At 40.7% G+C, this 27,202-nt stretch overlaps 1 protein-coding gene across 4 annotated transcripts in view; it reads right to left on the bottom strand.

Annotated features, from left to right (window-relative positions):
* Nucleotides 1–27,202, bottom strand: part of HTT (huntingtin) — a 154,886-nt gene that overhangs the window by 3,818 nt on the left and 123,866 nt on the right. For all 4 annotated transcript variants that reach the window (XM_019552983.1, XM_019552984.1, XM_019552985.1 and 1 more), the window contains 14 exons: nucleotides 26,808–26,934; nucleotides 23,127–23,227; nucleotides 20,769–20,923; nucleotides 20,202–20,341; nucleotides 19,632–19,714; nucleotides 13,120–13,250; nucleotides 12,827–12,956; nucleotides 11,415–11,570; nucleotides 8,125–8,315; nucleotides 7,127–7,241; nucleotides 6,696–6,909; nucleotides 6,367–6,472; nucleotides 2,231–2,393; nucleotides 745–905 (listed from right to left, as the gene is read on the bottom strand). In XM_019552983.1, coding sequence (XP_019408528.1) covers nucleotides 745–905; nucleotides 2,231–2,393; nucleotides 6,367–6,472; nucleotides 6,696–6,909; nucleotides 7,127–7,241; nucleotides 8,125–8,315; nucleotides 11,415–11,570; nucleotides 12,827–12,956; nucleotides 13,120–13,250; nucleotides 19,632–19,714; nucleotides 20,202–20,341; nucleotides 20,769–20,923; nucleotides 23,127–23,227; nucleotides 26,808–26,934 — 1,973 coding nt within the window. The remainder of the gene's footprint in view (nucleotides 1–744; nucleotides 906–2,230; nucleotides 2,394–6,366; nucleotides 6,473–6,695; nucleotides 6,910–7,126; nucleotides 7,242–8,124; nucleotides 8,316–11,414; nucleotides 11,571–12,826; nucleotides 12,957–13,119; nucleotides 13,251–19,631; nucleotides 19,715–20,201; nucleotides 20,342–20,768; nucleotides 20,924–23,126; nucleotides 23,228–26,807; nucleotides 26,935–27,202) is intronic.

Genomic DNA, 27,202 nt, shown 5'->3' with positions numbered 1-27,202 from the left:
AATGGAGAATGCAGCTTCCTCACAAGCATTGGGTGTTGGCCACAGCCAAGGCTGGGGATTTTGGCTGAGGTCTGCCCATGGTTTTGCTGGGGCTAAAACTAGGAAGTTCTAGGTTAAGTGTCTTGGCACCTCCTCGCACAGTCAAACCAATCACCACATTTGAGATCAAAAAAGAATTTTACCCTGTGGTTAGATTGGTAGGGACTGTGGAGGTTTTGGCCTTCTTCTGCAGCAGAAGGTGGGCCCTCTTTCTTGAAACCCTCCAGTGTTTCTTAATAAACCTTGCACTGGCTGGATATCATCCCCCCTGCTTTTCCAGTGACAGGTTGGGTGTTTGGGGCAATGTGCTTTGAGGCTATGCAACAAGGTTACTTGTGTAGTTTTGGGAATAGGTTGGATGAGCACTTATGTGGAGTGGTTTGGATAGGGATGGACCTGCCTTGAGCAGGAGGTTGGACTAAATGACATCCCGAGTTCCCTTCCAACTCTACTTTTCTATGCAATTTTATGCTCCTTTTTCTAGAAGCAGTCTTTTTCTTTTTTTTTTTTTTTTAAACCATACATAAGCTAGTGGCAGCATGTTCTTTGCTTGTCACTTAAAACAAAGTGTAAACCACTGCTGCTCATGCTGTGCTTGCTTGGTGAACAAAAAGAAAGATTTCAGTTTCTAGCACTATCAATCCAATTTAGGGAGATGCTAAACCCACTTAAAGAAATTATATATTTCCAAATTGTTCAGGATACATTGCTGAAATCCACTGACTGGTGGAAGCACTGACAAAGAAACAGGAAAGACTCCACATTGCCATAGCAACAGGTGTTCTCTGGGTGAAGTTGGAGAGAGAAAGCATCACCCAGTCACGGACCATCGATGACTGTCCAGTGGTATGTAGTGTCTGAAATACCTGCAAAAAAGTTAATAAATATTTCATAAAGGAAGAGACATGCCACAACAGCATCAATGGCCAGACATCAAGCATTGCAAGCACATAATAGTTCTGGACTGGAGAGCTTCTCCAGCAGCAAACCCTCTAGAAACCACTTAATATGGATGAATCAAGTTGTGTAAATCTTTAAAGAAACTGGACTTGGCATTTTGATTTTAGAAGTTGAGCTTCCTGTTAAGAATGGCTGTTAGCTACACGTGGCTGTCAAAAATTCCATGGATATAATGTTGTGACAAAGTTGTAACTGAGTTAAAGTACTACATCAAAACTTGGCATTCATGTCACATGCCTATGACTATTTATATTATAGGGTTGAGGGATGGGGAGAGAACAGAACAGGTTTTGCAAATCTGTGCTAAAATGACAGGCCCAGACCAGAGGGAAGGCACTGCTAGTGCCATCCACTGTCTCCTTAATTCTGCAAGGAAGCTAGCTTACACCAGTCTGATCACAAGCCGAGCTGAAGAACTTCAGGGTATGATTCTTCTCATCCCACTGAATTGGGAAGTGCCAGTTTAGCCCATGATACTACAATCCCAGATTTTGTCCTTCTGGAACATCTGGGTACACAACATTTTTAAACAGAATCCTAAACTGAGGCTGGCAGATCCCAACAGAGGGCTCCTCCCATATCTTGACTCTCACACAAACAAATGTTGGCCACCTATAAATTCCCCTGCCCCATCCCAACACTAAGTTTTTTTTCTTATTTAATTTCCTAGCTCTTAAAATGACACCCCTGCTCTGTTATGATCTTAGAATTGCAGACATGCAGGATCCCTCTCTCTGTTTTCTTGTTTCCTAAAATGACAACTCTTGAGCTTTATTTATTCTAACTTGTGCAAGTACATGGGCAACAGAACAAGATATCTGCCCTGCCTTTAAGTCAGTTAAAACAGAAGTGATAAATTTTGCTTACCCATGTAGCAGCGTTAGCTCTTTGGACATGTACTTTGTTCAATAAAATACTAAATCTGGCCTAAATTGAATCACAACCTGCTGCTGATTTATTCAGTGTCACTTCTGATAATGTTCTGCAGAATATCCTTCTATGTTATTGGCAGAAATATAGTACAAATGCTACTCAAGGAGGTGAAAAAGTATACCTTTTAAATATTTAAGATGTCACAACTGATGCATTAAAATATGCTTATTGTGTTAAATGAGTACTTCTAATAATACTCATTGGTAACATAAAACCAGTAGTAAATTTACCTAGTTAACTCTTTAGGATCAACAACAAACCTCCCCTGGGTAAGGGAAAAGAAAATCAAATGTATTACCTTATATACTACAGTTGCCATGAACTGAGGGTACGGCTGCTGGTTGGATAAAAATTCTCCAATAACTTTATTCATTACATCCTGTGGAGGAAAGAAGTCATCTAGGAATTGAGGGAGGATCCGTGCAACTACTCTAGCTTCAAAAGGAAATCCTTTCCTGATCCTAGAGGGAAGAGAGAAAATAAATACGTTTCGCCATTTTATATCAGCAGACTACTCTTGGCAATTTAGGCCCTATACAAATTATTCAGTTTTTTTGGATTCAAGTGAGACAAGAAAGGAACTTCCCCCCCCCCCTTTTTTTTTTTTTTTTTTTTTTTTTAAATATACAGATAAACCTGGAGGTTTTTCAGGACTGATGGATAAATACCTTACCAAACTGACAACGCATTAAGAAGTCTGTCCAAAGTTCGAAGACATTAAATTTTAAATACACTTAGTGTAATTTCTGGTGCAACGCTTATAAAAAAGCCACATGAACTCTAAGAATAGTATACTATACTTGCATCTCAAAACAAGCTCAAAGCGTGAAAAATAAATATGAAGAGGAATGTTGTAGTGGATGTGTTCCACAACTAAATGTATGAACTCTTACAAGTGGTACTTCCAAAAGCTGTCAAGCACTGGTCTAACTATTCCAAATGAAACTAGGGGTATAAATCACACCAAACGCAATGGGGACAATTAAGGCATAATTGAATGCTCTTGGCCTCTACACTGCAGCACATAACACACCTAGAGACTGCTGGGTTAGAACACAAGTTCAAGTTTGCCACAGCAGGGTCCATATCATACAGAAACTATACTTGTTATTTGCTTAGACTATCTTCAGCCTGTATCTACTTGACATTCTGATAATTTTAGTTAAGGTGATATGAAAGGGCACGTGGCTCTTTTTTTTTTTTAAAAAGTAAGAGACCTTGAAAGTCACTTAAGAGTTATTGATGTAAACTGATTTTCAATGGATTTAGGCACTTAAGTCATGAGATTGTGGCAGTAAACCAATATTTTTAATAGCTGACTATAAAAGTCACAGTAAGAAAGTTCTATAGGAAAACCAAATCTCAAAAACACCTTGACTGCTTACACATGTAAAAAAAATCCCCTGGTACTTTAAACTCTGTGTGCGTTAGTTGGACCAGGCTTACCCGATGTCTGTAAAAACCAGGCACTTTACTGGGGCTTTTGTGTCACTTATCTAATAACTGATAAAATCAGCTATTAGATAAAAGCACCAAAAAGCCCCACTGAAGCGCTCTATCTATACAGACACTGCAGAGCTGGGTTGAACTAACATGCTGCTTCTTTCAGTAAAGTGTATTTTTTGTCCCTCATCTCCCTCCACATTTGTCAGCACTCCTTAAGCCAAGACCTCACGTTCAGCATTGGTCAATTTTAGAGGTTTTGACTGTAGATATGACAGATAAGTTATATACAAGATCTCTCTTTGGAAAGATGGTGAACTACAGTGGCTTCCTACAAGTACCCTGGTCACCTTGGTCGATATGATGTTATCATAAAACCTAGCTATTCCTAACTTTATTTTCTAAGTTCTCATGAATATCAACAGGACTGCATGTTGGTTATAGGGTCTTCTCTACTGAGAAGCTGAGAATTTTAACGTAGTTCTGATAAAAAATATACCTCTAGTTAGTGGACTGTAAAACTGTTAAGTTTGATTGTGAACTAAAAAGCTACTCTGAGATTAGCTTGGAACTTGCTTTTGGCCCTTCCTTTTAATTTTCATGTAATCTATGTTAAAACCAAAAACAACAAGGTGTTCCCTACCTCCAAGCTTACAGTGTAAGTTGCTATGGTAGTGTTGTCCAGTAAGAATACAGGTAGCTGTTAGAATTTCTGGAGCTTTCTGGAAGTCAAGAAGTTTTATAGAGCCCATTTCAAAGCAAAAAAATATTTTCCTCTGTTTCTGTAACCAACTGACCCATATGGGCATTCCAGTCCGTCAAGAAAATTGCCATTCCTTTTCAAGTTGGGGAAAAAAAACCCAACCCAATAACTAGGAACACTCCCCCACTGAGTAATTCAAGCTTCTAACCCATTTTCTTTACAGGGACCTTGATTTTTCAATCCAACATGTTTTAAGACTGAAGTTATGCAAGTCACTAGAATTCACCTGTTTATGGACAGGACTATAGATTCTGGAGGTGAGTTTTCTGAGACAGAAGCAGATCCATCAAGTTTAGACTGTCGCGCAACAGTATCATGAAGAAAGGTTGCCCATATGAGCAGGACATCCAGAAAAGAACATGTATCCGTCCATTACTAACTTCAACAGTACTTTCAATACAAACTAAAGGATGATGAGAGACTGAAAGATTACATTTTGCAATGATTGTGCAGGAGACAATATAAGTCTCACCAAATTTCAGAGATAGCATTGAATATGGATATGCAGGGAAGTTTCTGCAAGGTTTCATAGATTTCACAACCTTAGAGCTGGAAGGGACCTCGGAAGATCATCAAGTCTAGCCCCCTGCCCCAGGGGCAGGAAGTCAGCTGGGGTCATAGGATCCCAGCAAGATAAGCATCCAATTTGCTCTTGAAGGTGATCAATGTAAGTGCCTGAACCACCTCCTCTGGCAGGCTGTTCCAGACCTTGGGGGCTCAGACCATAAAGAAATTCTTCCTTATGTCCAGCCTGAAACGGTCTTGCAGTTTATAACCTTTCGACCTTGTTGTCCCTTGGGGTGCTCTGGTGAACAAACATTCCCCCAGATCCTGGTGGACACCCCGATAAACTTACAGGTGACCATGAGATCGCACCTGAGCCTGCACTTCTCCAGGCTGAAGAGTCCCTCCCATAGCTCTCAGCCTCTCATCATAAGGTCCGTTTTCCTGACCTCTGATCATGCATGTGGCTCTCCTCTGGACTCTCTCAAGCTTCTCCATATCCTTTTTGAATTGTGGAGCCCAAAACTGGACGCAGTACTCCAGCTGCAGCCTCACCAAGGCCGAGTACAAGGGGAGAATGACGTCCCGGGATTTGCTCGAGAAGCATCTATGGATGCACGCCAGCATTTTGCTCACTTTACTAGCCGCAGCATCACATTGAAAGCTCATGTTCATCTTCTGGTCAATCATGATCCCCAAGTCTCTTTCATCCATAGTGCTAGTCAGCGTACCACTGCCAAGCCTATAAGGATGCTGCAGGTTTTTCCTCCCAAGGTGGAGAACCTAGCATTTTTTGGCGTTAAACATCATCAGGTTCTCGTCCGCCCATTTCCTGAGCCTGTTGAGGTCAGCCTGGATCACCCTCCTATTCTCAGGTGTGGCTGCTTTACCCCAAAGTTTGGTATCATTGGCAAACTTGGCCAGCCCGCTTCCGATTCCAATGTCCACATCATTAATGAAGATGTTGAACAATACAGGTCCAAGGACAGAGCCTTGAGGGACCCCCCCTTGTCACAGGGCACCAAGACTATTGACTTCCGTCAACCACCACCCTCTGAGTCTGACCACGGAGCCAATTCCCCAGGCAGCAGTTCGTGGTGGACCCAAGGCCACAGTTGGCCAGTTTCGCCAAGAAGTGATCATGGGATATCAAATCGAAGACTTTAAAAAAGTCAGGATATACGACAATCTCCTGTCCCTTGTCCAGGTGATAGGTCACCTGGTCATAAAAGGAAATAAGATTGGTCAAGCAAGACCTACCCACAACAAACCCAGGTTGATGGATGTCAAGAAGCTGACACCAGTTGCTCCCTCTAGAAAAAGTGAGGGTTTGCATCTAAGGTTTCCTAATGCCTTTAAAGGCTGGGGAAATGACATTATTATTATCATCAACACAAAGAATGAAAGTACTATGGTACTTTGTGATGATGATCTTTCAAATACTTTGTCACCATACACAAAAAGGCACATATTTTATGCAGCAGAAACCTTCATCCTTGTGAACAAGAAACTGGTCTCTCTGCATTACAGTTCTTGTACATCTCTGCTGGACCAAACTCCAAATAAGTTACTGTGTTACTGCATATGACTGGCATCATGATTTTGACCAACAGCCAAGTAAAAAAACAACTTTAAAAAGTAATTGCCATGAACAGCATTGACCAGCAAACAGAACAGGCCACAAAGGTACTTTCCTGTTTATGGTAAAGGTTTTATATTCTTACCTATCAAAAAGAACAGAGACCCGTTCCATAGCCACAATAACAGATTCACTGTCTGGCGCTGTGGGATTTGCATCTGTAGCACGACTTGGACTAATTTTCTCCTTTCCTACAAAGAAACCAGATATCCTGTAAGAGCTTGCTATACAGTGCAGTTGTAATGAACAAAACTGGCCTCGTTTCAACAAAAACAATGAGAAATTCAGTTCTCTTAAAAAGCTGTAAAGTTTTGTTGATTTTCTCAGAAATCCATTATAAAAGCCAGATGATTTCTCCTCCTGAACCAATGCATTTACACACTTACAGGGAACAAAATTTAATAATATCCAAACCTGTATACATGCAGGTCAGCATTAACCCCAGTGCTGCCATTGCTCGGTGGGGGCTGTGTACATTCACTCTGTCAACACTTAATTTAACTAGAGATTCACTATCCAGTCTAGAGAGTTGCTCTGAAAGCAGGAGTCGTTCTAGTCCTCTCAGGACACAATGGTATATGATGGATGGAGTAGATTCATCATTTCCAGACACCATAACTGCGCACATCTGAAATAACCAAAGAAAGAAATTTAAGAAACAAGTTACCCTATTTGAATCCTAGCACCAATGTGTCAGGACAGACACAGACAGCTGCAACTGGTATAGTTGCTTTCAAACGCCTTGAATTCCTTCTAAAGTACACACTACTTTTATAGTTTTTCCAATAAAAATCCATCATAAAAGTGAGTCTGAGTTGCCTTCTGCAATCTGAAGCATTACATACCTGTATTATTCCTGCAGAGAACTCGGGCCCTACATCTAGTGGATAATTCTCTATCAAGTAGAATGCTGCAGCACACATTACCAAGATGTGCTGTTGGTTATGGACACTCACACAACTGTAAATAAGCAAGAAAGCCAAGAGTTATATCTATTAATCTCTTAAAAATGTAATAAAACACCAGTGCTCTACATGGACTACATTTTTTTTAATATCATCTTACTGCAATATTTGACACTAAACAAACTACTTGGCAAATCACTCTCAAAGAATCATCATATGCCCCCAAAAATGGTTACTATTTAAGTGCAGTGTCACCCGACTCCTAAGAAAAAGTTCAAAAGTTGTAATTAGAACCTAGTTTTATCTCTGTTTTAGGACAAACACTCTTTGCTGGTGTTTCTGCAGTATTCCTAGGAAAGATTAAACTCTTTACGATATCAAAAGAAAGCCAGGCTTTGAAATAATAATAAGTCCCAGTTGAGTAGACAAAGCTACCAACTAGATTTCTTCCTCATCTTCAAGGCAGGTCTGACTTCTCCAAATCAAAGCTAATTCTGGTAGCAGGGAACTGGAAGGAAACAAATATTACAAGTTCTCATCTGTGGACAAAATACTTTTTCAATCTGAGTGTCCCTTAATACTTTTAAAAAAACCCCTGGTAAATTGAGGCAAGCAAGCTCTCTCAAACAAAGGACTGAACATTCACTTAGGCTTTAAAAACAAGCCAATCCCTTTGAAACTTCAAAACTGTCAAATTAAATGCTTTTTTTTGCTACTGCTCATATGCTCTACTTGTATCTGACATCGGAAACAGAAACAGCAACATGCTAACAAGCAGTACTGCTCTCAACACAGAAATCTTAGGGAATCTCTTGTAAAGGTTGTGGGAATGATGGAAATATTGTGGTCTACTCAGTTATTTCTGGACAATTATTCTACAGCTCAAAACTTGTTTTTGGACTTAAGTCACAGCAGAGTTATAAATATACAGCACTTACTGTGCTACCCCTCTCAGATTGGAAAGCAGATACTCGCTGATAATTGGAATGAGTTGCTTTGCTGTCTCATCAAGCAGGTCACACTCGAGAATGTAAAGAATTCCATGGAGAGCTCCAATCCGACTTGGCATGTGCGTGCTACGCAGGGTTGATTCCAAAAGACGACTCACCGGTTCAGCTACAGCTTTATCCTAACGCGAACACAAAACCACATGCCAGAACTAAAAATGGGACCAATTAGAATGACTCCCTGCACCTGGTAACAAACTAAGGCGCAAACAAAGATGGCACGAACCAGAGCTCTGCAGACAGTATATAGTTGTTGAAGCACTTCTAGCATATTTAAAAGTAACTGAATAACCTGCTATTTTATGGCTGGTGAATTTAAATTTTGCTAAAGAATGTGTCTATTTCTGAGTATTAATTATCTTCCTCCAGAGATATTACAATGTTCAGATTAATGGAGGAAAAATAGCATTTCTGGAAACTGGTAAAGAACTGCACCAAAACGTTAAAATTGTCTTTTACCTGGGAAAAACGTTCATAAATTGTAAGGCCGGAAGGGACCTTGAAAGATTATCGGGTCCAGCCCCCTCCACCAAGCAGGAAAGATAACTGGGGGTCAGGCAACCCCAGTGAAGTGATCGTTCAGTCTCTTCTTGAGAATTTCCAGGGTAGGTGCTTGCACTACCTCTGGAGGGAGTTTATTCCAGTGTGGATACCCTGGCTATGAAGAAGTTTTTCCTAAGGTTGAGCCTGAATCGATTTTCCAGGAGGTTGTGACCTCCTCGGGTTTTCTCCTTGGGTGCCCTGGTGAACAATTGCTCACCAAGCCCTTGATGTACTGCCCTAGTGTAGCGGTAAGCTGGTACCAGGTCCCCTATCAGCCTTCTTTTCTTCAGGCTGAAGAGTTCCAGATCCCTCAGCCTTTCTTCATATGGCTTGCCTTTTAAGACTCTGATCATACGGGTGGCTCTTCTTTGAACTCTCAAAACTTGTCCACACCCTTGTTAAAGTGTGGTGCCCAGAACTGAACGCAGTACTCCAGCTGTGGTCTCACCAGTGCCGAGCAGAGTGGAAGAATCACTGCCATGGCTTTGCTGGAGATGCATTCATGCATGCCAGAGTATTATTTGCCCTGCTGGCTACAGCACTACACTGCCAGCTCATATTCATACTGTGGTCTATTATTATCCCCAGATCCCTTTCATTCATGGCGCTAGTCAGTTCGGTGCTGCCAAGCCTGTAAGTGTGTTGGGGGTTGCTCATTCCGAGATGGAGCACTTTGCATTTCTTGATGTTGAACTTCATCAGATCCCAACCCGGCCAACTTGCTAGCCTGTCTAGGTCCGCCTGTAACTGTAGCTTATCTTCAAGCATGACCACGGTCCCCCATAACTTGGTGTCGTCCACGAACTTGGCCAGTGAACTATTCACTCCCACATCCAAATCGTTAATAAAGATGCTGAAAAGTACTAAATCGAGCACTGACCCCTGCGGGATACTGCTGCCCACTTCGCACCAGAATTACACACATCCGTTCACTACGACCTCCCTGGATCCAGTTTCTCACCCACTTGAGTATCTTGGAGTTAAGCCCACAATCCTCCAATTTGCTCACAACACTACTGTGGGATACTAGATCAAAGGCCTTTTGGAAGTCTAGGTATACAATGTCAACCTGCTCTCTTATATCTAGGTGTCAAGTTACCTGGTCATAGAAGCAGATGAGGTTGGTAAGGCAAGACCTCCTGCAACAAAGCCATGCTGGCTGTCATTCAGAATCTTACCTCCTGCATGCTTATCGAAGTCCCACTTCCCCAGTTCAGGAACACCTTAGTGCTACTGGAGAGAGCTTAGGCTGTTTATATGCCAAGAACATTTGTGGACTTTGGACACCTGCAAGTTTAATCTGTCCACAGGCTTCTAAACTGATGAACACGTGACAAAGAACTCCGGTATATTAAAAGATGGCTACGTGCCAAAGGCCTGCACAAATGTAGTACTTAAGATACTGCCCCATATTACTAATGTTCTGTGGAACTAATTTTGGCCACTAACATTCATATCTGAACCCCTCTTCCAAAACACCTGTATTTTTAGTTCAAGGGTCAAGAAGTGCAGAAGCTGGAACCACGATGGGAGAGTGAACAGCAGGGGGATGCAGTAGAGAGCAGGTGCCAGGGGGTGTGGGCACTGCAGGGAGGGGTAGAAGGCTAATCAGGCAGCAAGGAACAGAGGCCAGGCCACTTGACTCCTCTCCTACTGCTGCAGTGGGGCAAGCAGGGGCAGCAGAGGGGAAGAATTCAATATGCAGTTTTTCTATACATGTATAGACATTTTCTATGTATAGTTTTCTATACATGAAAAATTATAACAAGTTTACAAATGTTTTATGTCTAGAATCCAATTACTGGGGGGCATCTTAAATTCAAAGTAATCCTGGATTCAGGAGAATATGGTAATATGATGTTCAATTAGTTTAATTAAATGGAAGTGAACAGGAGTATGTGAAAGTTGCTGTACCAGGAATTGTATTTCCATCTTCCACCAGAAAAGGTCTTGAAGTTTGCAGATATTGTGGTACATGAGTTCTCTGGTAACAAAAGCAGCTCACAAATGACACTTTTCACTAAGGAGGATCATGGGACTAGGGTCATTCTCTTGTGACAAGAATAACAATGGTCAGCAAGCCAATGTCATGTCCAGGCTAGCAGAGGACTACAAAATGCATTTTTCTGAACTTCATCACAAACTTACAAACTAGCTCAGAGAGCTACTGAATAACTCCTGCACGAGAAATCATTTAATACACCAACCTGTGCTCAACCCTTTGCAAATGCTTCCTGGTTGAGGATCAATGGAACATGCCATTATCTTCTAAAAATCTAAAACACTGATCTTTGGCTAGCTAACAGAGAATCTCTTACTCTAACCAGCTTCATAGCAACTTAAAAAAAAAAAACAAAAAACAACACAGCCCCCACGCTCTTGCTCGAGCAGAGCAAAGGCTCTCAGCTGAGGACCACTTTTTTTGGAGTTCATGCCTCACCACACTCCTCTTAATTACAAATATAGCATTTTTCAGGATACAGTGAAAAATACTTGGTTTAGATTTGAATGCTTGGTTTTTAAACATGCCTAAAATATACTTATGAGAAGCAATTTAAAAAGCAGATACAAAACATCAGTTGTTCTCAGATCTTTATCGTGCGAGTACAGTGCTACCAGTTTACAATGGTTAATGCATTATACACTGGCCGCAAAACTTACATGCACTAATTTCTTACCATTCCAAGAACAGCTGCTGCCTTACATGTGGCAGGTACCAAATACTGAATGAGGATCTCATCTTCTGATGGATGCACCTTCCTCAATTCTGTCAGAGTTGTGTACATCATCTCAAACTGATTTCTTTCTGTAAACAAGTCTGAAACTGCCAGAAGCTGTTGAATAGAAAAAAAATCAAGTAGAAAAAAAGTTATTAACAAACCAAAAATATCAAACTATTCTTTTAATATACCTTCCAGCAAAAATAATTCAACTGTGTTGTGACATGTGGTGCTAAATATTTTAAATTGAAAGCTGGAGTAAAAATCAAACAATCTAATCAGATGTCAGATGCAAGCTTCAAATGGAACAGTGCTACTTCAAAGACAGAAAGTACAACTGCTAGCAGGGCATTACAGTCATTGTAGAATATGTGCATTCTTCTTGCATGCCTTCTGAAAACATACAGAATCCTAAGCTCTCAAGCAGAAGTAAAGTTGGGAGTATTTTCCTACATCTGATGTTTCAGGAATTAAGGTTACAGCACTAAAATATCACCCTCTCCCCCCGCCCAAAAAAAAAAAAATCACAGTATTTTGAGACATTAGACATCAAAACCAATGTCTATGTTCAAATTTCTCAATAGCCCTTTCAGTGCGTTAAACTAATGCTATTTCTATTTTTAGAATAGTGGTGGCCTGACTCCATCTCTTGATTTCATTCAGCTAACAAGACATTTTATTGATCACACTTCCATAATGTGCGATTAAAAGGTACATATTCCACAATGCCCTAAACAGCCTCTTGCATTACTTCTCGTTTACAAAACAAAAACACTGAAGTAGTTTTGGAGTCTACTTTTGAGCCCCCACAAACCCAGATTTACAAAGCAGTGCAGTATGTCCTCTGAGGCAATGGCATCTCATCCTGATGTTTTTGAGTCTTTGAATAATAGCCCTTTAATATGTATTGTCAGTGCTGGAGACTACCATTACTGGTTCCTTATACTGCCCAAGTCCTGAAATGCATAAATATTTACTAAGTTTAGTCCTTCATCAGATGCCTCAAAAATAATTTTAGCTCCTTAAAATAATTTGTTCCTCTATATTTCCTGTTTGACTCTAGGAATATTCTTCTTAATCATATTCCAGTGCAAACAAAGGGTCCTAAATTCAGTGTAGTACATAGGCAACTAAAGGAACATTTTTTTCTCTAATACTCTTTTTATAAAGCATTTGTAACTTCTATATTTTGCTACTATTTGCTTGTATTATTTTAATCAGATAGTAGAAAGATACACTGTTAAATCCACATTTCCCCCACAAGTCAATTTTTTCTGCAGAACAAGAAGGGTTCTTTGCAAATTCTCCTTACTTCAGGTATTCAGTGAAACACTCAATTATGGTACAGAAAATTTATTTTGCAAGCTTACCGATCGCACCACTTCGCTAATCAAGATGACAGGTGTTCTCTTGCTAGGATTTGATGGCAATATCCACTGACTGTACAGCTCAAGCAAGAACTGAGAGCATGAATGAATATCAACACCAGCCCGATGTTTCCTACAAAGCACAACAAGCAAATGACAATCACTATTTTTGCATCTTTTTAAATAAAGAAACTCCTCAACAAGCACCAAGTATGTAGAAGACAATATAGAAATCTCTCTTACTAAATTAAAAAAACCCTGTTCAAGTGGTTAAGGGAAGAAACACAATGAGATACCTGGAGTTGATAGGAGAGGTTGGTGGTGAGGAAGGAGCGGGCATGTCATTCTCCTCGTCTTCATCTTCATCCCACTCCTCTTCTCTCAGGGGAGTGATATTATTTCCCAGCCACACAGAGTGTATAGAAACCTTAAACACCAAAAATGTTTAGCTGTTTCACAGTCAAGCAGGAAGTTGCTAAAATAAATGAAAATTGTGCTGCACTCCAAGCTCCTCCCACCCCTGCACATATTACATCTATTACACAATTACCTAGTTAACTACACAATTAATTTAGACTGGCTACACATACGTAGTAACTACTGAGCATTATAAAGATCCAACAACTCTACAGTTATTGCTGGAAAAGGTGCAATATCTGTATATCTGGTTTCTATCCAGCTTTAATTTGCATGTATAGCCTATGCCTCTGCAGGTGGGCACTGTAGCTGCTGTGATCTCCCAATCATGGGAGCACACAAAGCAACCCCACAGCTGGAAGCCCTGTCAGCTGAGGGGGCTCCCAGACATGGGAACTTTCTTCTTGTTCTGGCAATAAGACACAATGGGATGCGATTCAGAATCCCAAAAAATCACGTGGCATGACAGGAGGCGTGATTTTGCGGATCACACATTAGATTCCATTGCACCTTTACTCGTGTGTATAAAGGAGCCCCAAGACAGAAGCAAGATACAAGTTTCATGCCACATTTTTATAAACTTATACACCACGTTTTATGAGTAGATAAGACCACAGGATTATACTGTGCACCCTTGAAGGTCAATGAAAATATGCACCTTTCCGAAGCAATATGGCACAGTAAGTTTACAGAAACTGTATTGCTAAGCAACCATCTTGCTACATTTATACCGCATTAGCCCTGGTCTGGAAACAACAAGTAAGAAGCAACCCAGCATCCAAATTCTCTACAATAAAGCTAAGTGTTTTCTTTAAGTATACTTCTTATAAAGTAGAATCTGTAACATGAAACTGGGAAGGATTGGAGGATGCAAGCACAATTCAGAAGGATTCTGACAGATTGGAAATCTGGGCTAGAGCTAACAGGATGAAGATGAATAAAGATAAAATGCAAGGTGCTGCATCTCAGGAAGAATAACCAAAAGTACAAATATAAAGTGGGTGGCATCTGGCTGGAGAGCAGTGCTATGGAAATGACTTGGGAGTCTTGGTAAACTACCAACTCAATGAGTCTGCAGTGTAAGGCAGCTGCATAAAAGGTGAATACGGTTTTGGGATACATCAACCAAAGAATTAGGAGCAAGACACGGGAGGTAAGTGCCTCTACTTGACACTGGTTAGACCTCATCTGGAGTATGGGGTGCAGTTCTGAGCTCCATATTTTAAAAAGGCCTTGGGGAAGTTAGAGAGGGTCCAGAGGTGGGCAACAAAGACAATAAATGGCTTGTAAAGCAAGCCATATGAAGAGAGGCTGAAGGAGCTAGGCATGTTCAGCTTACAGAAGAGGGGACATGACAGCAGTCTTTAAATACTTGAGGGGCTTCCATAAAGAAAAGGAAGAGCACCTTTTCTCCTTTGCAGCAGAGAGAAGGGGACAGACCAATGGCTTGTTTAGATTGGATAACTGGAAAAACTTCTTCACAATTAAAACAGTGGCAATAGAATAGGCTGCCTACAGAAGCTGTGGACTATCATTGGAGGTGTTTAAGAGGGGTATGATCTAGGCCCACCTCAAGTGGAGGTTGGACAGCCACTGGTTGGGAATGACCTAGGCACAGCTATGCCTGTTCTACTATGGGTATTTCCCATGCTTCGGGGCTTTGCTGGCTCCCCTGCCCCATCCCCCACTTTTTTGTTACATGTGTCAGGGTGCTTTCAAGCCTTTCCAGAAGCACTGGTTATAGCCAAGGCTGGGGATTTTGATTGGGGTATGCCAATGCTCCTGCTGGGACCAAAGTTATAGGTTCCTGGCTACACGGTCTTGCCCCGCCACTGAAGACCAAGCCAACTACCAGATTTGGGGTCAGGAAGGTTTTTACCCCTTACTCAGATTGTGGGGGGTTTTGTAGGAGGGGGTGTGGCCCACTACCCAGGAGATCTTGAGCATATATTGACAATGTGTCATAGAAGCAGGACATTGGCTACCATGGTTCCCACGCTTTACCTGTAGCAGGTTAGGGTGTTACGTCTGTATTGTGTCAGAGTTGACGGTAGTCTTATGTAGAGTTCAGATTATGGTTTGTATGGGTCAGTTTGGCTAGGGATGAGCATGCTTTAGGCAGGGGGTTGGACTAGATGACCTCTGGAGGTCCCTTCTAGTCCTATTTCTCTATGATTCTATGAATTTTGGAGTTTAAAGTGAAGAAAGGAAGAAGAAAGTTCTTGCATACATTACAAAGGCTTGGAACCGCAATAGGGATTGGTTAATTGCAACTTTCATACTTATTTTAGAGAAAAGTGCTGATTAGGAAAGCCTAGGAAAGGCAGAATTTCAGCAATCATATGCTGAACAGCCAAGTCTCAAGCAACAGGCAGTATTTGTAAGCTTCTGCAAAGGGATACTTGAAAAATTAAACACAGATCAGTATAAAACCTGGTAAGTAACCAGAGGTTTGGAGGATGTCTGAGATAATGCAAACGCAACGTGTACTCTGCATCCTAATTTAAGTGGCTGAATAAATCCTTCTCTTATTTAGCTGAAGTGACCTTAATATAGACAATGCTGGACTGAAACCATGGAAAAGAAAACATACTACAAACTCCTGCAAATCTAAAAACTGGTTTTGCTGTACGATTAACAACTTAAGTTGCCTCAAATTTTGAAACTGAACTAAGCTCAGAACCAGCCACTTTTGTTTGTATGTTTCAGCAGGAACATTTATAAAAATGAAAAAAAAAACCAAACACTTTGGTGTACTCACCATATGATTTTAGGCTGCCTCATTGCTACTAGCAGTAGAAGGTAGTATTACAATTCTTACGACAAGCTTTCTAATGAAATACTGTTCTTTCTTGTTTTTTATCTGTATCCTTAACTTGCCATATTCTACCTCTCTACTACTGTAAACTTGAAACAGCTGAAATATTCTATTACGAAATTGAAGATAAAAAACATGCAAAATGTAGTGAAATAATTAACTAGCAAATTTTGCTGTTCTCCATTTAGGATATTTAGCTGAGCACTTGGCAGAGGCAAATGATACAGATGAACATGATTTTCAAAATGAAGGAGCAGGTATTTCATTTATAGCTTGCTTTCTGATCTTGTCCATGCTCTCATGTTCCTCTTTTCTTTGAGAGCTTAAACAAGAAAGTGAAAGACCTTAAGAAAAGATGTTATGGAGCATTTTTGAAAAGTCCACCAACACATTCTAAAAGATAACTACAAGGGTTTCAATAGCAGTTATATTTAAATAACCAGTAGAGCTCAGAGTCTATGAAAAAAGAGGCCACCTGTTTGGGTGCTGATGTATGGTTTTGGGAGCCTAACTTAAAGCATGTAAGTCTGAAACGTTCACATCTGATGTATGCATCTACAACACTAAATATTAACGTTTATTTCTGCGAAGTGCCCCATGCACTTATGGCACATAAGGAACTTTTACACCTTTTTTGTTACAAGTCAAAAGAACACTTTTGTGAATACATAAAGCCAAGACTAGTATCCAAAAAAGAGCTGTGTCTCTGTTTAGCACATAACTAATAAGAACTGAAAAATCAAATGACCTGGCATGAAGCAGAGCACAAATGTAGTTGAAGTGCTGATGTAGGAAAGGGAAACAATTAAAAGGTTTTAGTAGGTTACAACTACAGCTTTGAGTTGCAAGCTACATTCTAAAGTATGACTTTATTCTATTGATCTATAAGCACAATTTATATATAAAAAAGCAAACAACAAAAAACACTAGTAAATTTGTATGAATTCTAATGTCTAAAACGAAACCAAAAGTTTTCTATACCAAAAAACAGTTTAACAAATAAAACGGAATTTAAATTTCCCTTCAGTATGTTTACTTGCTGCCACCTTTTCCGAAGTTTCTAAAGTGTTATACAACGGGCAGATTGCTTTTTTACTTTTAAGATAAAATCATAAAATCCTGCCTCTTTTCTTCCTGTGCTATGCAAGGAGCAGCAATAACAAGAGACGCATGCACTTGGGCCTCCATATCCAGGAAAAATAATAAATCATACAGCACTTCTGGTCCCAGTGACACTAGACGGTATTCCTTAAGGCTAGGCCAGATCATCAGCATAAATGCATATACCCAATAGGGCTATGCAAAATGGGCCCTATTCAATTCGGATCCTGCCTGAATCAGGGACATCGTTTCGGATCACTGTCCCTAATTTGATTCTGTCAAATCTGAATCTGAAGATTCGATGGATCAGTGTTTCAGACACAGGCACAGTTTTAGAAGTTTTTTTCTACACACCTTGGAGGTAGCAGGCACAGCTCATGATTGCTGAAGTGCTGGGGCAGATGGAGCACCCCACGGGAGCACAGGGGGGCTCTCCAGCATGCTTGGCAGCAAACCCGGAAGTACTTTTGGTCCACTTCCGCATCTGCCAGGGAGCATGCTGCCCCCCCCCCCCCCGGCTCGGCGATTGGCTGCAGGGGGACCCTGGGTGCCCACCTAGAGGAGGCACCAGTTCCCGAGCCGGGGGAATGCAGGGGGCCTCCCCCACAGATCAGGAAGTGGACCGGAAGTTCTGCTGGGTCTGCTGCCAAGTGCACTGGGACTGTGCTTCTGTGGGACACTGCATCTGCCCCAGCACTGCAGCATTCAGAACCCCTGCTACCTAGAGGTATACAGAAAAAATGTTTAAAGCGGTATCTACGTTCAAATCTCCAAATCAATTCAGAGGGTTCAAAACTGATTTGGAGAGATTAAAGGGTTTGCTGATTAGATTTGGAAATTCAGCCACCAAATCGAATCAGGGACCAAAGCTTTGCACAGCCCTAATACCTGAGTGTTTCCTTTAATCCACTTTAGATTTCCGTATGCACCCTGCATACAGAGCACCCACAAATAGTAGTTAACATGTTTTTAGTGAGTTTATATGACTGTTTCCAGCACCTAGCATGAATTTTCCTCAAGGGCTAGCAAACGAAAAATAAAATTAATTCCAAGTTGAAAATTGGTACAAGTTTGAGACTCAAAGTTAGATACTAATTTTTTGGTCAGACTGCAGGTTTTGAGAAAGGAGGGGAATTGGTGAAGGAGTAGATAAAAAGAGAAGGGAAAAAAGTCCATTTGATAAATTTGTGTGTTAACAGTGTAGAATATAATTTCCTCAGAATGTAATAAATTAGAATTAGGCATGAAAGACTAATATAAATGAAGTTATTTTTAAAATAAGAGCAACCCATTTCGATTCCCAGAATACTGATAAGGGATGCACATTATGCACTTTGTTGGGGTCAAACTCTAGGACTGCACACTAAATTTAATAATTCCCAGCTGCAATGTTAGTCAATACATGGGAATGTTTCAATTAAACTAAAAGAAAAATCAGCATGCACAAACCTTACATTAAAAGGACATTTATTTAAAATGTGAAGCTTAAGCATTTGTACTGGGTAAACTGCAACTTCAAAAGCACTGCATGATGCATATGTATGTATTAGAAAATTTATTAAACTTTAATTTTATTTGTAAAAACAAAGTTACTTGAAAAAATATAAAACGCATATTACAAGGGTTAGCTCAGTGATATATGGGAAAATTTATAAAAAATACATGTATTGAGCAATTATGTAACTTGAAAAAAAAATATTTTTATTCGCATAACATGATGTCTTTCCTTGCCAAATGACCCTTGGGCAGCAACCTTTTTAAAACATCAGTACACAAAAATAAGGGCTTATAATACAAATTGGTTGCCAATTAAAACTTCAGCATTGCTAGGGGTAGAACTGCACTATGGCTATGTGCTATGCATCATGGCTGTAACTTTTCCTGCAGGAAATACTCATTAAAAAGGCATTTTTAAGTATTTAACATACAGCAAATTAAAATATGCCCACAAGGGAAGTATTGGGGGGGAGGGGGGGGGGGCTAGACACACAAAACACTTACATCTTCCTATTTTTATTGGAGATATTCAATTGACAGTTCAGTTCCTTTAGCAATAACATTACACTAAATATTCAAAGCTGAACTTCACTAATATATTATGGGGGGGTTGTTTTTGGGAACTATTTAACCTCACACACAAATGGAAGCTAAAATTAAACTCACTTGCCCACTGGGGTTCTAAGTATTTCTTTTATTACTAAATTAAGTTAGTAATTTTGATTTAAAATTCCTAAGCCATGCTTGGCACTGATGTTTATTTAGTAAAAAACTAGTCAAACTTGTATCCAAGACAGATTTACTGAGAATTCAAAAAAATACCTCCTGACTCTGTTCTCAGTCAGAACGTAGATTTTTCTTATTATAATGAAGTTAAATGTTATGTTAAATAATGCTTCTTCAAAGCATCTTTAATGGATTTTTAAGAAAGAAAATAAAAGTCGCATTGAACATGCTGTTTTAACTTGAACAAACCTGTCCCAGTTTATAATCCATGTTTCCTAATTCTCGCTCAGTATTGATCTGCAGCAAAAGCTTTTCGTGGCTGATAAGAGCCGCTGAAAGAGAGAAATTTTTTTTAAGCAAATACTCAAATTAATCCAAAAACTAGTTTATTTTCTGTATGTTTGGAACAGCTGAGAACACAAATGATCGGGGGGATACAGCAATACACCTCCCTTTCAGTCAACCACACTGCTCAGCTAGGGACAGCAGCTGCAGACAGGGAAGAGAAACATGCTGTTCAGCACAGAGGGGAAAGGGAATAGTCTTACCTGCTTGAGGGACTTGATAAAAGTCCACAACTGCTGCTCCTACCACAGTTTTCCCTCCTGCATGTGTGCGTGTGTGGGGAGGACCTCCTGGATATATGCGTGGCAACTGGGTTGCAGCCACCCCTGCAGCACAGGCTGCTGCTTCTACCACCCAAAATCCTGGATACACCCATGCAAGTATAATTTGTTATTCTTCCCACCCCCACAAGGAGCAATGCAGGCCACTGCAGAATTGAAGAATCTTCCCCATAATTGGCCATTAGACATTTACCTGTGGTAGCAGGAGAAAGTGATGGAACAGGGTCCCAGGCTTGGTATAAATGGTGTGTTGCAATATTATCTCTCTTGGATACCATTGCTTGGATTTCTTGTTCCACAATTCCTCTAACAACACTTAACTTCCTCCCAAACCTGAAAGCCCAGCAGAAATCAGAGTGGTGGCTTAAGGAGACTTTTTTTTACCAATATTTTCCTGTCAATTTGAGTATAAAATGACTACCTGCAGTATACTCATTTTGCCAATTACTGCTTTAAGGGAAGTCAGCCAGCTGAGGTGCAAGTATGCAGACTGGCTGTTTAAACAAGTTTGAAATCTGGCTTGAAGTTGCAGTTTACTCCTCTTTCAGAGCTACCTTAGAATCCCACAAAGTTCTTAGTGTCATGCAACTGCTATGATTTACTATGACTAAATAAATGTGCCCTGTGTGTGACATTCCATATAGTTTTGCTTAATTTCTAATTTGTCCACATTTGTGTTATTGCTAGATTAAGCTATTTTGCTTCCAGGTAATCTATAGGCAAGTATAAAACGCACATGATTTCAGAATTGGTGAAATACCTTGTATCCAGAGCTTTTAAAGCTTTGTTGCGGGGCTGCTGCTCCAAACAACTAACTGCCGGATTGCCTGCCACAGGTATTGTCATTGCGCTCAGCACCAATGAGGTTATGGCTTGTACTGCAAGAACATTAATTTGGGTCCTCTCTGTGTCCTCCTGCAAGATGAACATACAGACTCTTAAACTGAAAATGGAACATTCAAACTAGAGAAGACGCACTGCCTGATGCTATACACAATCTTTGCTCTTAGTAATCCTACAGGAAAAAAACCCACAACCAAACAACTGGGCAATGTGTCTACTGATACTTCCTCCCAATCAAAAATCAGGCTACCAGCAGTTCAGCAAGCTGATGAAGAATCACTACCATAATTCATCCCTGGATCCTGCTCATCACCTCCCTCACACATGAAAGAAAAAAAGGTACCTCTGAACAATGTACAGTTCTAATCTCTGCTTCAAAAACTGCCTACTCCCAAGTTTCTGTGTTCACATGTGAACTTAAGTGAATTTAAAATCTTCCCCAAAGTTTTATGATATTTATTTGGGGATTTTGGTCCAGAACTATCTAAATCAGCCATTGGGGTGCTTCTTCCCCAAATGCCCCCAAATGTTTTCAGAAAGCTTATTTCAAACATTAACATTTTTTTTCCCATTGTTGGTATATTTATCAATTTTTGGCATACATCTTTGGTGTATTTAATATTCTTTTTTTTGTGGGTTTTTTTGTTAAAACAATACAACTCCCATTAGTATCAAGAGCACCCCTCAAGCTACAATGCATTTATCTTGCTTGGGAGGTAAAGAAACAGTACTGTCCCTATGTTACAGATGGGGAACTACACCAGAGAGAGTAAGCTGCAGATCCACAAACAAACTTTTAAGTGCCTGGCTCCAGGAGTGAGATTCACAAAGCTGAGTTAGGAACCTAAGATCCTTAAATAGTGAGGAGTGAAAGCTAGGCTTATAAAAATGATTTCTAAAACAGGCAGCACAGTGAGTAGGGAGATGTCTATGCCAGTCAACAGGGAATGATGAAATCCCACCGCTTTACTGGACTTCGGCGTGTACCGAGTCTTGACTTGAGAACCTGTCTGCAAAACAAGGATTCAAAATCTGAACCTGCTTCTTGGACTTTGGTACCTAAATCACCCCTTTGGGTATGGACAACGAGCTAATTTTAAGACACAGATGGCAGTGGATGTGCTTGCCTTTTTAATAATACATTAACTGCTTAAACTCACTCAGCAAGCAGACCACCTGAATTTCAGGCTCTCAACACTCACATCTCCCACATCCTATGACGGTGCCCTAACCACCAAATTATAGGCCAGGGGTGGGCAAAACGCGGCCTGCAGGCCAGGTGCAGCCCATCAGGCCATTCTATCTGGCCCGCGGGGACCCTAAAAATGTAGGAAAATTAATATTTATCTGCCCCTGGCTGCCTGTCATGTGGTCCTGGCTTCCCAGAACTCAGTAAGTGGCCCTTCGCCCAAAATAATTGCCCGCCCCTGCTATAGGCTATGCCAGTCTTCACACCCCTGCAGAAGCTGGAACACTGCATAAAAAGAAATGCAAGATTCATATGGGCAGGGAAGACAAGCAAAGGGGAACGTGAGACTGCATCCCAGTGATAGGGTACTTCCTTGACAGCAGGAAGCGTTTGTGGATTTTGACCCCAGCTCCAGGGACTGCTTATGCATTTTACCCAATAGCTGTCATGACTTAACAAGTTCTCTTCATTTGACTTCTACCTGCGTTTTCATTTAAAAGGAAATCATTCAAACTTGAAGCAGTACAGTTAGTCAGTCACCAGTCACAAGTCATCAGAAAATGACTTTATTAAGGTTCCAAAATCAGAGACTTTGCTACATGCGATACACATGGCATTGGCACAAGGATATTCTTAAAGTTTATATCAAACTAGTTTTACATAAAAAGGGAATATGAATACAGCAACTATATCCAGGTTGTTCCTGCTGGAATCTTATTTACTGTATTTCATGAGTTTGATTGTGAATATTTAGTTTTCTATAACAGTTCACTGCTTGCAACCTTTCTGGGCTTTCTGCATATGCTCAACAATTGTGATAATCTGTTTATTTGGAGCATATTTTTAGCAATGAATGAATGACACAAAGGTAATAGAGAGGGTTTTATTCAAAATTTCTAGAACTACTCCCTAGAGATGGAGGTTTCAGCATAGCAATTTAGTGTGCTTGGCTCTGTAAGTTGGAAAATGCAGAAGTATCAGATGAAGACCTCTGAGAGGAACTGTCCATTGTGATCTGCCTAAAGTTCCAATTACTAATGCAGAAAAGCATCCATACTACAGAAAACAGCTGCCAAACTGCTTTACCTCTTGTTGGCTTTCTTCCTGGTCCATTACAATTGGCTGTGTTACCAGCACACCAAGAAGAGTAGCCCATGTTTCTTCAAACTGGGTACGGCTAGTCCACCCTGTGAAAAAGGGTTTAGAGAAGTCAGGTCATTTACTACTTGAATGAAATGTTCACAAGAAGTATTTTAAAATGAAGTGCCATTTCCACAAATGTATTTTTTACATTACACCCCATTTACTTTCAGTTCATTAGTTGCTGCGATCTAAATCTGCACTGTTCAATTTTGGAAGTTGTTAAATCTCTAGATTCAGTAGAACCCTGAACATACCAACTGAAGTGATCCTATTCTGGTTTACTTCCAGGGTACAATTCCTTTTGTTTTGTTTGGATTTTGGGGGGTTTTGTTTTTTGTTTTTTCACTTAAAAAGCTAAAAAGCTCAGTAAACAAAAATCCAAGACCAGGTTTTCATAACTCTAAAAGCTCATCTATTTGGCAGCAAAGAAAACTGTGGCGTGACCCTTAAAAAGATTTAACATTCATTGAAAACTCATCCCAAGAAGGAAGAGGTTTTAAGAGGAACCCATTTTATGAAATTCAAATAATGCAGATTTCCCCATCAGATCCTTGACACATTCAACACCATGATAGATTTATAAACTTCTATTATACTATTTTATATCTAAAAAAACAAAAAATAAGAAATTTTTCCCAACACTGAACATTCCAAGTGATTAAAAAGAACTAATCTTGCAATGTAAAATTATCAAATATTAAACCCTCATTAAAAAGTGTTTTCTAAGTATGTGGAAAATATATGTTGCAGTTTAACAAAACTCATTGGGTAGGAAAGAGTGCAACAACTGTACATAAGCCTTCGTTTTTCTTTTCAAAAACTTAAAGTAAATACAGCATAACTTACCATTAGTATCAAACATAAGAGTAAACTAGATGGTATATCTAGTTTCTAGTATTTGCATGCTGCATATAAAAACCAATTAGGTTTTTCCCTATAGTAAAAGGGACAAAAAAATTCCAACATAGGAATAGTGTTTGCTAAGCTGGCAACACAACAGGCTATTACAGAAAAATCTCTTGACAATTAAGCAAAATGTAACTATCAACAAATTAAATTTTTCTTTTTTAATCTTTAAAACCCCGATTCCTCTTCTACAGATACTGAAAGTTAGTAAGCTGTATCAAAACTGAATTACACAGTCATTTTATAACACTGACCACACACACAACATGTTCATTTTAATTTGAGATTGAAGTAGAATTTCAACTCTACGATCCAGAAAGGAAAGATAAAATCCTGTTCAGGATCAGATGATATTTTAGCTTAGTAACACTGTCTGTTAAGTTTCAGAAGAGGTGTTATATAGTGGTTCATTTCTGCTTTTACTAATAAGATGCGTTTCTGAAACTTGGTTCATACCTAAAACTTACTTGACAAGGGCAAATGCTCCATTATGTATTAAACAGTAAAAATAATGGTTCCTGCCTTGCTGAATTACCTTTCATGTTTCCAACCAGTTGGTAAGCCTGTCAATACAAAAAACACCCTGTAGCCTTATCAGCCTGAGAGAAGCAAAGGGGGTAAGAGTGTTCAGAAGCCACCTTGGCTCAGCAAGGGCATTCAGCGATGCCTGAGGACTAAAAGGGGGGCGTACAACCAGTGGAAGGGAGGAGCCATCGCCAAGTAGGAGTACTCCTCCTTGGCCCGTGAGTGCAGGAGGGCTATTAGGAAGGCCAAGGCAGAGATGGAACTCAGGCTAGCGTCCAGGATTAAAGACTTCAAAAAGTCCTTTTTCAAGTACGCGGGGAGCAAGAAGAGGGCACCAGGCAATGTAGGGCCCCTGCAAGACGCAAACAGTAATCTTGTGGCTACGCCAGACAAGAAAGCTGACATTTTTAACAGTTGCTTTGCCTCTGTTTTCTTGAACAGGGACCGGGACATCCCACCTACCAGAGGTAGGGACAATCTCAGGGATAGCTCTGTCAGGCCTTCAGTCAGCACAGATGCAGTTAGGGATCTTCTGGAAGGGCTAGACATTTTTAAATCTGCAGGTCCAGATGCCCTCCACCCAAGGGTGTTGAGGGAGCTGGCAGGGGTCATCACGGAGCCCTTGGCCCAACTATATGAGTATTCATGGTCATCTGGCCAGGTGCCAGGGGATTGGAAACTGGCTAATGTGGTCCCAATTTTCAAGAAAGGGAGGAAGGAGGACCCAAGTAACTATAGGCCTGTAAGCCTCACTTCGGTGCTCGGGAAGATCTTGGAGAGAATCATCAAGAAGCATGTCTGTGGGGGGCCTGCAGGGGAGATCATGCTCGGGGTAATCAGCACGGGTTCAAAGGCAAGTCCTGCCTGACCAAACCGATTGCCTTTTATGACCAAGGAAATAAATCCTTGGATGATGGTGTCGCCATGGACGTAGTCTTTCTAGACTTTAAGAAAGCCTTTGACACCATCTCACCCCTTTCTCATTAATAAATTAAGTGACTGTGGCATTAATGCCTACACAGTCGGAAGGGTAAAAAATTGGCTGATGGGGCACACCCAGAGAGTAGTGGTGGATGGGTTGTACTCAACCTGGCGAGATGTGAGCAGTGGGGTACCCCAGGGCTCAGCCCTCAGGCCCACACTGTTTAATATCTTCATCAGCAACTTCGATGAGAAAGGGTAGAAAGCACGCTGTCCAAGTTTGCTGATGACACTTAAGATGTGGGGCGAGGTGGACACACTTGAAGGGAGAAGGAGGATGCAACTAGATTTAGACAGACTACAAAAGTGGCCAGACGAGAACAGGATGGGGTTCAACATAGACAAATGCAGGATGCTGCACCTTGGGAGAAGGAATCCACAGCATACATACAGGGTGGGGAGTTCCCCTCTTGAAAGCACAGAGGCGGAAGGGGATCTTGGAGTCATTACTGACTCCAAGATGAACATGAGCTGCCAATGCCAGATTGCAGCCAGCAAGGCCAGCCAGACCTTGTTATGCATCCAAAGATGCGTCTCAAGCCAGTCCAGAGAGGTGATCCTCCCCCTCTATGCGACTTTGGTCAGGCTGCAGTTGGAATACTGCATCCAGTACTGGGCACCACACTTTAAAAAGGATGTGGCCAGCCTGGAGAGGGTTCAGAGGAGGGCCACTTGCTTGGTGAGAGGGCAACTATGAGGAGAGACTGAGGGACCTGAACCTGTTCAGCCTCAGCAAGAGAAGGCTGAAGGGGGACCTGGTGGCTGCCTACAAACTCATCAGGGGAGATCAACAGCAAATAGGAAGAGCCCTTTTCTCCCCAGCACCACCTGGGGTGATGAGGAACAATGGTAATAAGCTGATGGAGAATAGGTTTAGGTTAGAGATCAAAAGATAATATTTCACAGTTAGGGTGGCTGCCAAAATCTAGAACCAACTTCCTGGGGAAGTGGTCCTCACCCCTACCTTGGGCAAATTCAAGAGAGGGTTGGATGATCACCTGTCTGGGGTCTTGCGAACCCAGCATTCATTCCTGCCTGTGGCAGGGGGTCAGGCTAGATGATCTGATCAGGTCCCTCCTGAGCCTAGCTACTATGAAACTATCACTAAACATACTTTGGAGCATATGTATTCAGGTACAATCAGTTAAACTTCTTCTACAAAAAGGAATTATGCATTCAAATAAATCACAAGAAATATTCTGTCTACCCTACCTAGTATGTTAATGCGATAGATGAATTCTTTAAATATTTCTTTTTCTTGAAGAAATTCGACAGGCATTTCTGGGAAAACTGTACCAAAGTCACCCGAAGGTTTTGGTGACCAGCCTAGCTTCCAGACCTGTTCAAATATAATAACAGGTTTTTATTAAAAATAGTCAGTATCAACATGACAGTTGTAAACACATTTGAGATTGGTTTTTTTCTTAGATATTAATCTCCATTCCTATTCAAAATACAAAGGGTACAGTACACAAATTCTTAAGTTTTTTTTCCCTACTATGCTTTAAGTTTTGTTCTTCCTTGCAGTCTGCTGTGGTTATTATACTTCACACCATACTGATAATGAAATGAAAGCCTCAGGCCCTCAGAACAGCCTGAAAACATGC

The sequence above is a fragment of the Crocodylus porosus genome, unplaced genomic scaffold (assembly GCF_001723895.1).
Source record: "Crocodylus porosus isolate Cpor-Errol unplaced genomic scaffold, CroPor_comp1, whole genome shotgun sequence".
Classification (NCBI taxonomy): domain Eukaryota; kingdom Metazoa; phylum Chordata; order Crocodylia; family Crocodylidae; genus Crocodylus; species Crocodylus porosus.
Note: the sequence above shows the minus strand (reverse complement) of the source record. Positions and strands in the feature narration are given on the sequence as shown.